General features: G+C 38.8%; 1 protein-coding gene across 2 annotated transcripts in view; it reads right to left on the bottom strand.

The window, feature by feature from the left end:
- gipc3 (GIPC PDZ domain containing family, member 3) overlaps positions 1-15780 on the bottom strand; it is an 86171-nt gene that overhangs the window by 8908 nt on the left and 61483 nt on the right. For both annotated transcript variants that reach the window (XM_043720735.1, XM_043720736.1), the window contains exons 4-5: positions 7314-7426; positions 3603-3684 (exon numbers count right to left, since the gene is read on the bottom strand). In XM_043720735.1, the coding sequence (XP_043576670.1) occupies positions 3603-3684; positions 7314-7426 (195 nt within the window). The remainder of the gene's footprint in view (positions 1-3602; positions 3685-7313; positions 7427-15780) is intronic.

Below are 15780 nucleotides of genomic sequence, written 5' to 3' on the forward strand. Positions count from 1 at the left end.
TTTATTGGTCAAAGTATTGAGTACAGGAGTTGGGAGGTTATGTTGCGGCTGTACAGGACATTGGTTAGGCCACTGTTGGAATATTGCATGCAATTCTGGTCTCCTTCCTATCGGAAAGATGTTGTGAAACTTAAAAGGGTTCAGAAAAGATTTACAAGGATGTTGCCAGGGTTGGAGGATCTGAGACATAGGGAGAGGCTGAACAGGCTGGGGCTGTTTTCCCTGGAGCGTCGGGGGCTGAGGAGTGACCTTATAGAAATTTACAAAATTATGAGGGGCATGGATAGGATAAATAGACAAAGTCTTTTCCCCGGGGTCAGGGAGTTCAGAACTAGAGGGCATAGATTTAGGGTGAAAGGGGAAAGATATAAAAGAGACCTAAGGGGCAACTTTTTCATGCAGAGGGTGGTACGTGTGTTAAATGAGCTGCTAGAGGATGTGGTGGAGGCTGGTACAATTGCAACATTTAAGAGGCATTTGGATGGGTATATGAAAAGGAAGGGTTTGGAGGGATATGGGCTGGGTGCTGGCAAGTGGGACTAGATTGGTTTGGGATATCTGGTTGGCATGGACAGGTTGAACCGAAGGGTCTGTTTCCATGCTGTACATCTCTATGACTCTATGATTTTAAAAAATCCGTACAACATTTACTTTTTATAACTATACTCATAGAAAAGTGTCTGGATCAGTGGTGCTGGAAGAGCACAGCAATTCAGGCAGCATCTGACGAGCAGCAAAAATCGACGTTTCGGGCAAAGGCCCTTCATCCTGATGACGGGTTTTTGCCCGAAACGTCGATTTTGCTGCTCGTCGGATGCTGCCTGAATTGCTGTGCTCTTCCAGCACCACTGATCCAGAATCTGGTTTCCAGCATCTGCAGTCATTGTTTTTACCTCATAGAAAAGTGTACCTAATCGTCAGATTGTTGGCTTGTCCGAGGAAAGCAACAGAATTTGAAAAAGCTGAGCTCAACGGAATTAACTTGTGCCTGTTTAATATTAGGCTTCAAAAATCTAACTTTCTTCAACCATTTGATAATATGCTCAAGAATTACAACTGGAATCAGACTGTTAAGCTGATTTTCTCAAATCTACACTCAGTAGAACTATTATCAAAAGCTGTCATGATGAGGAGTTCTATTTCCCATCTGTCTTAATTGGACATTTGACCCCAATTTTAGTAGCAAAAGGGCAGTCATCTCATTAAGAGCTAATACACCTGCTCTGTTGAATGTCAGCATTACAAAGGAAGAGCATTATTCTATTACTTCAATCATTTTGTGAAAAGAAAGTATTTGTTTCTAATTAAGTGCTGGAAAAAGGAAAAAAATGAGAATGATCTGGAAAGCTCATTGGCCTCTTTAAAGATAATGAGAAGTATGGTGCATCTATGACTTCTACCATACACAAAGAATGAACAAAGGACAATCTTGCTGATTCTCTGACATATGGTTTACATTGTTATAAACATGCAGTTCAAGATTTATTTTCTGTTATGGAATTGTCCTTTAAACTTCGGGAAAAGCCAAGGAATGAAGAGGGTCACGTGACATATTCTGAATTCATGTGGCCACAAATTAGATTATCTACAGTGTGGAAACAGGCCATTCAGCCCAACAAGTCTACACCATTCCTCTGAAGAGTAACCCACCCAGACCCATTTCCCTCCGACTATTGCACCTAACACTATGGGTAATTTAGAATGGCCAATTCACTTAACCAGCACATCTTTGGATTGTGGGAGGGAACCCACACATATACAGGGAGAATGTGCAAACTCCACGCAGTCAGCCAAGGCAGGATTTGGGTCCCCGGTGCTGTGAGGCAGCAGTGTTAACCACAGAGCCACTATGCCACCCATCAAATGCTTGTTAAAGATTAAAGGGAGTTCAGTTTCTTTCACTGGGAAGAAAATGCAAAATATTCACACATGTAAACAATAATCCAAGCAACTATCCTGATGCTAAATAGATTGTTAGTCTCCAAATCCCATGGATATTACACATGTTTATACTGTAAACTGTCTTTTTAATTCTAGGAGAAAATAAAGTTTAGAGTCTACCCAAAAACTAGTTAGCATTATCACTTGGAAACAAGGCCCATGTAATTAACTTTGCTCTGGAGATGGATTTCGAGAGGAGCAGTGTCCATAGGAATCCATCCAATGTAGGATCATGTTTTAAATTTACATAATCACAGATATAGTCAAGCAACTGAGAGAAAGGGAGAGGAGAGAAATTTGGAATCTACAGGTCTCTATTGTTCTCTGTGCAAAATGTGAATAGGAGGTCATGTTTACTTCGAAGAGATAAAGGAGAAGAGTGTGCAAGAGACCACAGTAAAGAGCATTTTCATGAAGTTGGAAGCTTTGCCTATATTTGACTAGTGGCAGTGTTCTCTAGGGTAACACACATCACAAAATCAGTTGAGAGGTTAGATATTATACAGATGCAAATGAGAAAAGGAACCAAGAATCATTTTGAGTTGGTTCAAGGAGAATAGAGCACCTACTTAAGAGTAATGTAAACTATGAAAGGAGATCTTAAACAATTTTAAATATTAAATGGGATGATCTTAGAATATTAGTTGCCGAGCAAACAGTGTTTAGTCAAGCTTGGTTTTAGTTCGTTACAAAATCCTAAAACTTGAGATCTAATGTGATGCTTTGAGTTTTTCCATGGAAGTTCTAATTCCCTTTTAAAGATTTTTGTTCTTTATGGGGATTGCAACAGTATTTATAGAACTTGAATAGTGAAAAGCACTACAGCAAACTTCTTATTAACCAGCTCCTATGGAACTAGGAGTGTGTCAGTTGATCAAATAGTCTGGATAATCAAGAGGTACGCATAACCACAGCAAACTCTGACCAAGTGAAGCTTTGAGACAACAACAGCCCTCAGAAAAGTCTATGTAAAAACATCAACACACCTCCTAAAATCAATGTGAAATCACACACTAAATAATAGAAACGCAATGTGAGGTATACACTTCACTGCTACACTTACAGCATATATACTCAGACATCACAGTAGTTTGCAGTATTTAAGGTATATCATTTTTGTCAGTTTATCAACAGTCAGACTTGATAAGGTGTTGGTTAAAACAAGTTTACTGTATTACATATTTGACTGTATTACATATTTGGCTGGTCAAATGGTTGTGCTTGGCAAATAGACTCAATTTTGTTACGTTGAGAACAATATCCAATATTAGTTACATTTTTGCTATGATTGGATTTGAATAACAATTTTGATTGCTTTCGAGTTATTTACCAGCAAAGAAATCTATATCCTGTCAGCAATCTGGGAATGGGAATAGAGAGGAAATATTGCAATCCAGGTCAATGTTTGCGAATGTTACTTTCTTTTGACTTTAAATAAGTCTTTTCTAAGTGGGAGTCCATAACACAAATACACTGATTCCTGAAGAAGGGCTTATGCCCGAAACGTCGATTCTCCTGTTCCTTGAATGCTGCCTGACCTGCTGCGCTTTTCAAGCAACACATTTTCAGCTCTGATCTCCAGCATCTGCAGCCCTCACTTTCTCCCATAATACAAATAGTCAGTCTTAAGTAGCCAGAAAAGTATTTAGTAGAAGACTCACCTAATTCTGTATCTCTGATACCCATATAGTTTTCCAACAAGTCATCCACCTTCTTAGTTGCTCGTTCTTCAAACTCTGTTGGCTAAAGAAATGGAAATTTTGATCCTTTTCAAAATCAAAAATGTGAACAGATTCCCTTCAAAACCACAACAGTTCGGAAAATTTCAAGTTGCTCCAAACCAGAGTATGTGGCTTTTCCTGAGCATTTTCATGAAAGCTTCCAACTTCATGAAAATGCTCTTCATCTTCATCTTTTCGTACAAAGTTTGAATTCATAATGGAGCATGCAAGGACTTTGGGTACTGAGGCAAGCAGTTTAGAAGGCAGTGACCAGATTCCAACAGTGATAATAGAAAGAAACAAAGCTATTCTAATGTGATAAATGACAATTTCAATTTTGTTCTGAACAAGAAATCTAATTAAAGACATATTCTGTTATTCCAGCTTCTATAAGGTGTCAGTCATTGCTGAACTAATAGACCACATGCTGAGCTGAAGGCATTTACTGATTTTGAAACCTAAATCAAGGACTTACAATGGCTACATAATGTCAGAACAGAAGCTTCCTGCTAAATTGCCTAAAAATAACAAAGCATAAAGTGTCTCATTTCTATTTAAAAGCAGAGTGTTTGAAAGTCAATGGAGAGGGACAGTTGTGGTGATAATTTTCAAGATTTCAAAAGTAATTGCTTACATTTTATCACTGTGGACTGAATTAAATCACAGCATAAAACATGACATTGGAGACTAAGGAGATTTTTTAAAAACATTTTCGACTGTTCTATGGCACTTTCTTCAATGGAAAATAGTATTGAAATGTATAATAATGCTACCAATAGCTGTCAATGTAAGAGTTAATTTATCCTTTGCTGGTCAAATCACTTCATTTAAAATGGAGATGGATTAAAATACAGCATCCAATGGTGACATTTGAAGGTGTTAAAACATTTTCTGCTCATCTTCTGGATTATACTCCATAATTTAAAAATGTTCCTCACAATGGGAGCTCTGATCTCTGAAAAAATGCATGCACATTTTGCCACCAAAGGCCTTTTACATCGGAACAGATTTTGCTGAAGCTACTCGGATGCTGCCTGAACTGCTGTGCTCTTCCAGCACCATTGATCCAGAATCTGGTTTCCAGCATCTGCAGTCATTGTTTTTACCATAGGAATAGGAGTAACCCATTCAGCCCTTCAAGCCTGTTCCACCAATCAATGAGATCATTGCTGATCTGTGACCTAACTCCATATACCTGCTTTTGGTCCATATCCCATAATACCTTTGCTTATGTGGCACAATGGCTCAGTGGTTAGTGCTGCTGCCTCACAGGGGGCTGGGTTCAGTTCTAACCTTGGGCGACTGTGTAGAGTTTGCACATTTTCCCCATGTCTGTGTGAGTTTCCTCTGATTTACTCCCACAATCCAAAGGTGTGCAGTTAGATGGATTGGCCATGCTAAATTGCTCATAGTGTCCAGGTATGTGTACATAGTCATGGAAAATACAAGGATAAGTGGGGTGGGTCTGAATGGGATGTTCTTTTCAGAGTTGGTGTGGACTCAATGGGCCAAATGGCCTGCTTCCACACTGTCAGGATTCTCTGATTATTTACCTACAGATGCATGTTTATGCCTAGGGCTGCATCTTTGCTGCTACTTCTTAATTCCCTACACCTTTAAGTTTACTCAGGGCTATTGATGGGTTTGAGTGGCTTTTAAGATTCCAGTGTTTGCTGAACCACTCCTCACCTTTAACACACCCTACATTTTCTGAAATTGCTGTTTCTTTGAAGCTGTAAATATCACCATTAAAATGAGCATATAAATATGAAAATAATAGATTCGGTGCTTGCAAGCTGTGCCATTCCATCGGATCCACAAATCCATTCATTTCTGATCCAATGCATTTGATCCTTAGGGCTGTACAAGCTCAAATAAAAAATCCTTGCAAGCAACTATTGCACCATAAATACCACATCAATCATTCCGGTCTGCAACCCTTTAAGGGATGATGACAGATTATTTTCCGTCCCTTTTTTGGCAACCTTCTGCCAACAGGTTCAATCCAGGCCAACAATTTGTTTCCTTAAACTAAGTGGAAACCTATTTTTGGAGGTCTAGCAAAGTTGATCTTTGCTGATTCATACTCGTGAAAAGCCCTCACCTTCTACATCTTTACAGTCAGGGCTGGATTAAAACATGCACTTTTCATTGTTGAAAAGAAATTGCATGAAGATTGTCCTAAAATTTCATGAGTTTATTCTTCCCAGTTTATTCATTTCAAAATAGAAAAAGAAAATAGACCTAAACTTCTATGCGGTCTATCTCTAAAAACAGTGCTTATTTGTCCATTTTTGGGAATCCTTCACCTAATTCCATTTTACCTATCCAGGTTGTAAGTTTGCTTGCTGAGCTGGAAAGTTTGTTTACAAGGAACCTCAACCTGAGCAACCAATCTTCTCAAAAATTGCAAAGTACCTATCCAGCCCTAACTAAAGAAGTAACGGCAAATGGTTTTTCTTCTCACCCCTGCACTTTGGGAGTTCTTCAATGATCAATCCACAGATGCCTTATATCTCTCTTCTACACGCAGGCCTTAATGACATCTTCCTGAACTATAATCCCAGATTTAATATTTACACTGAAGACTCCCAACTCTGCTGTACCAGCACCTCTCTCATTTCCTCTTCTGTTCTTAATTTGATGTACTGTTTGCCTGACATCTGATATTAGGTGACATGCGGACATTTCTTCCAACAAAATATTGAGAAGGCCTACTGATACTACCATGAACTCCATTCCTTAGCTCTGACCCTCTCCTTGCTTCAGCCATGGTGTGAGGTTAAACCCAACTGTTCACAATATAAGTATCCTAAATATACCTGTAGTGATTTTTGACTCCAGATCCTCTGCATTACCTACTTTCATCTCTACAACATTGCCAAATGTATCCCTGCCTTAGTTCACCCACTGTCCAAACCTTTATCTGTGCCTTAGTACCACTCGACTTGAATTTTCCAATCCTCAACTGGCCTGTCTCCCACCTTGCAACCTCTTTAAACTTCAGCTCATCCAAAGCACTATTGAATATTTCCTAACTTGCTTCAAGTCTTGTTTGCCATATCTCCATTGATCTACAATGGCTTGTAGACAGGTAATGCTTTTAGTTTAAAATCCCCATCCTTGTTTTCAACTCCTTCTTTGGACATATACTGTCTACTTAACCTCCTTCAAGCCTACTTTATCAGTATTCCATCCATTCTGACCTTTTGTGCAACACCTTTCCCCAGAGGGAAAATCCAGTAAAAAAAAAATTGGTAATACTCACAAATGAATGCAGTGGCCATAGTTGACTTTCATTTTGAAATGTTAAAGATGGGTCAACCAGTATATGTCATTTGAAAGTTTTACTAGTTTTTCTTTCTTTGAGCTGTCTAGATTCTAAATCTGGTATTTCTCCCTAAACCTTTCTCTCCCTTTCACTCAGACACTCATTAAAACCTAATCCTTCAGCCAAGGCTGCTGGTCATATCATTACCTTATGTGGTTTAATGTTAATTTGCTAAGTATTATTGATGGTTATTTATGTTATTTGATTCTCTCTCCTGTAAACTGCCTTGAGCCATTTAGCCTGTTAAAAGCACTTTATAAATTTAAATGCTCTGTGGAGAAAGGCCCCAGCTGTTGTATTAAATCGATAGTGTTACTTACAACTTCTTCCACTGTTGCAGTGCCTTTTGATCTTAAACGCAAAGTTTCCCTTCCACTTCCAACTTTTCCCTCACCTGTAGATTTGCCACATTTTGTTCTTCGAGCAATCATGTCTGTAAAATTCAGATTTAAATGTTATTGATAAACTGAACATATCTGATTCAGCATCAAGAACAAATCGCTTCTTAATCCTACAATTGTGACCCACGTAATATAGACGTGGCTATACATCCTATTCTGAATCTATGGAATCCAATGAAAGGATAAACCAGAGGAGGTGAATTATGAGCTCCTAATTGACTATCACATATTGTACACTATTGCACAGCCTCAAAATTATCCCTAAGATAATGTAAGAATACAAGATGAAGAGACCATCAAAAAGGTCGTGATTCCTCATAGGACCCAGAGTTCTTTGATAGTCACACAAGGAAATTTTATTCAGTTTGTGCATACATTACACCACATTTATACAGTTGTGTCATTTATACAGTTTTGCTGAAGATTCATCTTACAAATGAGGGTTCATAGTTGTGAAGAAAGGCTTGCATATCAAGGCTGGAAAATAAAATAATAGTTCTAGTAGCAGCTGTCAAAATTAGGAAGCACCTTGAGAGAGTAAACAGTGAAAGATGGTTTCCACTGCTTTATGAATCTGTAACTGCAAGATATAATCCTAAAAGTGTCATTGGACTGAGGTTTTATAAAGTGGCTTATTGGAGCATGGAATGCTTTGCAGTAAGTGAATTTGAGGCAGAAGTTCAATTTCCTATGCTGGTGGACACCCAGCACAAACTCATCAAGACTTTGTGGTACCACCCCTGCCCCCAATGTTTCCTGGGATCAGCTGTACTATAATAATCATGGGAATTCCATGGTGAGATTCCCATTTTTGTACCCTGTAGTTGACATTTGTAGACTTCAGGCATATAATTTGGATTGAATATGTTCACCGGGAGTGGATAGGATTAAATTAAATCCTCTTCACTTTGTGCTGAAGGCTGGTAATCTACCTATGCTTCTGCTGTCAATATTGGTGCAGCAACGATGGTGATATACATACCTTACAATATTATATTATCAAACGATGGTGCTCACTTTTGGTGTTGGGTTATAGCAGACCTGCATTTCTTTATGAAACTCACCATTTTAGCCTGCTAAACTTTCTCCTTTTCTAACATTCTTACCTTTTCAATCTGGGTTTAGTAATTTTGAAGTTTGTTCTGTTAAGCGTATGACACCCTAACTCACTATTAAACCTCAAGAACTAATTCAGTATATCACACTGTCTGTTTTTGACACTATTTAAACTTGTCCTCAACCTTCCTATTGCTGAAAACTCTTTTCTCAGAAAAATAATTCTTGAGTTATAAAATGACCATTGTTTCAAGTTCAGTAGGGAGAGGCTGTGTTTAATAGAAATGGAGAAAGTGAGGACTGCAGATGCTGGAGATCAGAGCTGAAAATGTGTTGCTGGAAAAGCGCATTTCTTTAATAGAAATGCCAAATGAAGTCATTAATTTTCCAAACAGTTTCTCAATTAACAGACTTCAACTGCATTCCAAAATCAATACATCTTCCCCTTTGAAATGCATCACACATGGAAAACACTTACTGTTTAATAGGAACAGCAGTTGCAATCCTGTCTCAGTGTTCCACATGAACAGAAGGTTCCAGATGGTGGGCACCACTGAAAAGTCATCAGAGAACGCAGCCCCCAAACTCAAAACAAACCTAATAGGTACTCCACGGCCATTAACACCCTGTAAGCATTAATCTTTGGAGATGAACCTTTTGTTTTAATTAAAAGAAGAAGACCTCTCAGAGAGTTACTGGCCAACCTGATGGTCAGCAGCTCTTAGGTCTCAGCAGTGCCATAGGGAGCAATGGCCATAGCTGGAACTACACCATTCCCACAGAACAAAGTGGCGGGCACCCAGGATATAGCTAAGTCAGTCGGAACAGGAGAGGTGGCCTCCAGGCTGGGAGGGGAGGGTAATCAGCTAAGTCTGGTTGCAAAAGCCAAGGGTGAGGAGAGAAGGTCTGCTGCCATGGATTGGGGAGTAGATTTTGAGTGAGCTGGTTTGATTGTCTACTTGTTGTGTTTCACAGTGAGTGTGGTGAAAAGAGTGCAGTGTAAAGAACATGTTAAACTCAGGGACTTGGTGTAGACAGCCAAAAGATTTTACCTTCAACACTTGTTGTGGAATCTTGATGCAGTAAATGTTTTAAAAATCTGTTCACTGTTGTTATGTGAAAGTCATGTACCAAATATGCTTTCAAAAATTACGACTAAAAATTATATCTAAATAGAATAAATAATTTAGGCTAAGGTTTGATAGCACATGTCATGTGCATCTGACTCTGCTCTGCGGTATGTGGGATGTTGTGTAGAGTGAGGCTGAGCAAATGTATCTGCAACAATTACGAATATATGAATCAAAAGCAGTGGTTGGCTATTTGGTCCCTCAAGCCTGTTCCTCCATCCGATAAAATTATGATTGATCTGTTTCTCTTCTGAACTCCACATTCCCATCTACCCTCGCTAACCTTCAGTTCTGTTGCCCTAATAAGCATCTAGGTATTTCCACCTTAAAAACATTCAATGACCCCACTTCTACTGCCTTTGAGACAGAGAGTTCCAAAGACATATAAACCTCTAACAGAAAGGTTTTCTCTCTTCTCTGTTCTAACAGGGTAACCCCATAGTTCTACACTTATAGGAGGAAATATTCTGTCTATGTTCACCTTGTCAAGACCATTCAGGATCTTATATACTTCAACTGCTGACTCTCCAGTGAAAACAAACTATGTTTACTCAATCTTTCATAGAATGCCTATAGAATGGAAGCAGAACATTCAGCCCATCAAGTCCACACTGACTCTCCAAACATCTTCCCACCCAATCCTTGTAAACCTACATTTAACATGGCTGATCCACCTAACCTGCACATCTTTGGAATGTGAGAGGAAACCCACATAGACACAGGAAGAATGTGCAAACGCCACGCAGACAGTCACCCCAGGGTGGAATTGTACAAGGGTCCCTAGCACTTTGACGCAGTAGTGCTAACCACTGTCCACCATACCACCCATAAGCCAATCCATCCATTCCATGTATCAATATAGTAAATCTCCTCTGAACCACTTCCAATACATTTACATCCTTCCTTAAAGAAGGAGTCCATAACTGCACAATCTTTGAGACGGGCTCTCATCAATGTCTTGTATAACCGAAGCTTAATCTCCTCACTTTTATGTGAGGCATCTCATTTACCTTCAGGTGTGGTATCTATATACCAAAGTTTTGTGCCTTATTTAGTGATACACTATGTGATCCCTCTGCACCTTTATTAAGTCATTTATATAAGTTGTAAAAATAGTTGAGGGTTGAGCACAGACCCTTGGGGAATTCACCCATCAATCCTGCTGATCTGAAAAAGGCTTATTTATGCATACTTTCTGTTTTCAGTCAGCCAACCAACCTTCTGTTCCTGTTATTACGTTACACCCACACCATGAGTTTTTATTTTGTACAATAAACTTTTTTCTGGAATCTTGTTAGATGTCATCTAGAAATCCAGATTTGTATATAAACAGGCTGTCTTTATTCACAGCACATGTTATTTCATCAAAGATTTTTAATAAATCAGTTGAACAGGATTTCCCCTTCATAACATCATGCTGACTCTTCCTAAATTACCTTGAGTTTTTCCAAGTGCCCAGTTATAACCTCCTTAATACACATTCTAACATTTACCCCGTGATAGACATTAAGCTAAATGACTGAAAATTTCCTGATTTATACTTCCATCCCCAGAGGAGTTATATTTGCTGTTTCCATTCTAATAGAAACATTCCAGAATTTAATCACTTTTGGAAAATTAACACCAATGCATTTACTACCTCATTAGCCATTTATTTGAAGACCTTAGGATCAAGCCTGTATGGACTCAGAGATTTATCTACCTGCAGTTATCTCTGTTTGAAGGTTAGTTGGAGATGTTCTGAGACTTTAAGGGAGCAGTTTCAGGAGAAATTGCTCCAGAATTTGGTCATATCTCATAGCATTGGTTCAGAATAGAGTCAGGTGATCAATAGCACATGGAGTGAAAGAAATCTAACTGAGACAGAAAAGCCATATACAATCCTGACACACTGACATTGATGTTGCTTCGTCAAAACTCTGAAATTCCCTCCCTAACAGCCTAATGGGTTACCTACACCAAATGGACCACAACAACACATTGTCAATGAAACCTAGGGATGGGCAATAAATGCCAGCAACACACACTTCCCATGAAAAAAAATAAAACAAAAAAAAGTTGATGTGCTTGCTGCCTATGTGGATACAGACAAGGACAATTGAATAACAGCCAGACTGGCGAGTACAAAATGTTTCTTCAGTGTACACACTGAACCAAATCACAACAATCACTTCTGAGCAGCAAGACAAAGACAAGGTAAGATGGATTTCTGGACAAGAACTAGAAAACACTGTCTCGCTTAACCTCAAAGAGGGTGCCTGGTGAAAAAAGCAACTTGAAACAACAACCATTCACCTAGAACTCAAGGCTGTCTGAAAGCTTTGCTACTACTGAAGAAATAATTTAATAACAAAAACATTCAGGACTCAGCTCATTCTCAATTCCAGAATTTAACACAATTCTAAGAACTTCAAAGCACAATTGCCTTTAACTTCTTGCTTATACCTGATAGAACACATCCCCACCACTTTATATGCTCATTAGCTGTTTGTTTGTTGGATGTTGCATCTTAATTAGGTTTTTCAAGATGGGGGTAATAACATTTCTCTTCCTATTTCTCAAGAATTCTTTGCATTTGTCTCCTTCATCTGATCTAGTTAATTATATTAATTGAAGTGTGATAACTGCATACTAAACAGGAAACTAAACTATTTGTTGGAACTGACTGAGAGGGTGGTTAAAAAGAGGGTAGCCAACTCCTCTTTGGTTGCAACAAAGAACATTATAAAGGAAAAGCTAAGATGCAGTCATTATGGTCAATGCTAGAACCAATGCAGAGGTGAGAGAAGGTATTAGATCTGGAGTGGAGAATCCCAGGATCTCAGAATTCAATTTTTGTTTATTAATGTTGAAGGCCAGAAAACTAATTTTACACCTTTGATTAGATTAGATTACAGTGTGGAAACAGGCCCTTCGGCCCAACAAATCCACACCGACAGCGCAACCCACCCATACCCCTACATTTACCCCTATACCTAACACTACGGGCAATTTAGCACATCCAATTCACCTGACCTGCACATCTTTGGAATGTGGGAGGAAACCGGAGCAACCGGAGGAAACCCACGCAGACACGGGGAGAACGTGCAAACTCCACACAGCCTTGATGCCACCATTGGCTGGGCAAGGTTGACATTTTGCCTTCCACATGTCCAATATAGGTGTAAATGGAAAATCACACTAAAAAGTTCAAATGTCTCAATTGTAATTGAACATTCACTTATGAGTTCAATCAAAACTTTCCATCATGTAAAATCATATAATGGCCTCGCCTTAATAATCTTTGGTAATGGAAATTAATGAATTCTGTAAAGTATTTGGGATCTCACACGCAATAATGCTGATTTCTTGCGAAACAATGTCGACTTTAATTCACAAAATTACATATATTCATCTTCCAAAGTTTGATCTTGAGCACAGCAAATGTTTCTGATGATAAACAGGAATTTTGAAGAAGTGAGACAATAGTTTCCATGATAAAAATTAAATGTGAATTGATAAACTGAGATGTAAAAGGTGCTACAGCATGGAAGTCTCTCTATTCACTTTTTAAAGAATAGCAGAACTATGAAGTGAAAGCCATCATCAAGCTTGAGGGATTAGCATTTAAAACAAAACAGAAATGTTTGGTTCAAACAAATCTGGGCCCACTTGAGTAATATGTAAATATTGAACAGGAATATAGACCAAAAGGGTAAGTGGAACCAAAAGAAACAATGACTATTTTGGAATAATTGCAAGGGTCTAAAATGTAACTTCAATCCGATCCAATTCTAACTAAAAGAAATTTGAATGCCAGCTTTCCAGACTTGTTGCCATTTGATTATGATCTGTTAGCTTTGTTTGGCATTACTTTTGGAAGCTGGCTTCAGACATATTTAAGGAATCCTTCATCCAGTGATAAACTATCTCTGACTATAAATGTAGCACACAGCTGTACACTTTTAAAGAGAGGTCAGGTTGATGGTGGAGGATAATGCAGAGCAACAGCAGTTAAAGGACTGCTGCTGCTATTTAAACACAAACAATTTAGAGAGGCAGTAATGCAATAGGTATGTCAATAGATGTTTAATCTGGTAGCCCAGGCTACATTCTGAAGATGTGGGTTCAAATTCCACCGATATCATATTGAAATTTGAACTCAACAATAATCTGGTCTAATGGTTGTTTTTGATTGTTATAAAAATCCATCTGGTTCTTTAATGTCCTTTGGGGAGGGACACTTGTCATTCTTACCCGGTCTGGGGTAAGAATCCAAGCCCACAGCAATGTTCTTGACTCTGAACTGTTTGATGGGCAATTGGTAACATCTACTGAATTAATTGAAAAAAAAAACTTTAAGGAAAGAAATATACAACCCTAAAGGCTTAATTGCAGATTGTTCCTTTTAATTGATTTTTGAATAAAGAAGTGTAGCAATAGTATTAGGATTGTAGCATATGCCTCACATCACTGCAGTCCACACTGCATGCAAGGTGAATAATAGGATTGATGCTACCTTCCTTATCGCCCAGTAATCAGGGGAAAAGAGCCAGCCTCCACATACCTAGAAAAATACTTTCCCTGGCTTTTAAATGGTACAAACACTAGAAAGGCATTCCTCTCAACAACATATATATCACTTTTAATACACTAGAATTGAAGGACCAACAGTTCTTGAGTGTTATTGTGTTAGAGACAAAGAGGGCAAGTGGTGAAGTGAAGGACAGATTTAAATGTTGGAGAAAAGTATACAATGTGGAAGATGGGTTCAGCCTATATTCTCAGAAGTTGAGAAGAGTGTGATGTGACCTAATCAGGGGCTTGAAAGATAGATGCTGAGAGATGGTGCTGCCTGCTGGGCAGTCCAGAATTGGGTTTCATAGTCTCAGGGTAAAAGGTCATTTCGGATTGAATGAGAAAGTTCTTCATATTGAAAGTTATGAATTTTTCTGAATTTCTCTCCCAAACAGCTATGAGTATTCATTGAATATAGTCCAGACTGAGAATGATAGATTTTTGTGTATTCAGGGAATCAAAGGATATGAGGATAGCACAGAAAAGCAAAGTTGACATAGAAATCCGGCATGAATCTATTGAATGGGGAAGCAGGTTTTAATGTGTTGTGCAGCTTGAACTGTTCCTATTTCTTACACTTATGTACATAATATACACATAATAAAAATATTGAGTTAAATGTACATATTGTAAATATGTTTGAGCAATAACAAAACATATATACATATGAACATATGAATTAGGAGCAGGACTAAGTCCCTCAAACCTGCTTCACCATTCAATAAGATCACAGCTGATCTGATTACTCCCCACATATCCCATCTATCCCTGGTTACCTATCACCCTCTTGCTTATCAAGTATCTATCTATCTCTGATCTTAAAACACACAAAAGACTCTTCTTCCACCACCTTTTAAGGAAAAGAGTTCCATTGTCACTTTCTATGAGAAAGTATTGCTACTTATTTCTGTTTTAAATACAAGACCCCTTTATTTTAAAGCAGTGGGGTCTAGTTCTGTATTCTACAAGAAGCAGAAACATTATTTTCATATTAACCCTAGCAAGTCCTCTCAGGATCTTATATGTTTCAATCAAGTTGCCTTTACACTTCAAAACTCACGTGGATACAAGCCTGGCCTGTCCAACATTTCCTTATATATCTCTCACTCCAGGCACTAATCTTGCAAACCTTCTCTGAACTGTTTCCAACACATGGACATCCTTCTGTCAATAAAGAGACCATCACTGTGTATAGTACTCAAGACGTGGCCTCAACAATGTCTGTATAATTGAAAGCCGGGCCTACTTCCAACATTTCCTTATATATCTCTCACTCCAGGTATTAATCTTGCAAACCTTCTCTGAACTGTTTCCAACACATGGACATCCTTCTGTCAATAAAGAGACCATCACTGTGTATAGTACTCAAGACGTGGCCTCAACAATGTCTGTATAATTGAAAGCCGGGCCTACTTATGGGCGGCACGGTGGCACAGTGGTTAGCACTGCTGCCTCACAGCGCCAGAGATCCGGGTTCAATTCCCGCCTCTGGCGACTGACTGTGTGGAGTTTGCACGTTCTCCCCGTGTCTGCGTGGGTTTCCTCCGGCTGCTCCGGTTTCCTCCCACAATCCAAAGATGTGCAGGTCAGGTGAATTGGCCATGCTAAATTGCCCGTAGTGTTAGGTAAGGGGTAAATGTAGG

This window comes from Chiloscyllium plagiosum, chromosome 31 (assembly GCF_004010195.1).
Source record: "Chiloscyllium plagiosum isolate BGI_BamShark_2017 chromosome 31, ASM401019v2, whole genome shotgun sequence".
Lineage (NCBI taxonomy): Eukaryota > Metazoa > Chordata > Chondrichthyes > Orectolobiformes > Hemiscylliidae > Chiloscyllium > Chiloscyllium plagiosum.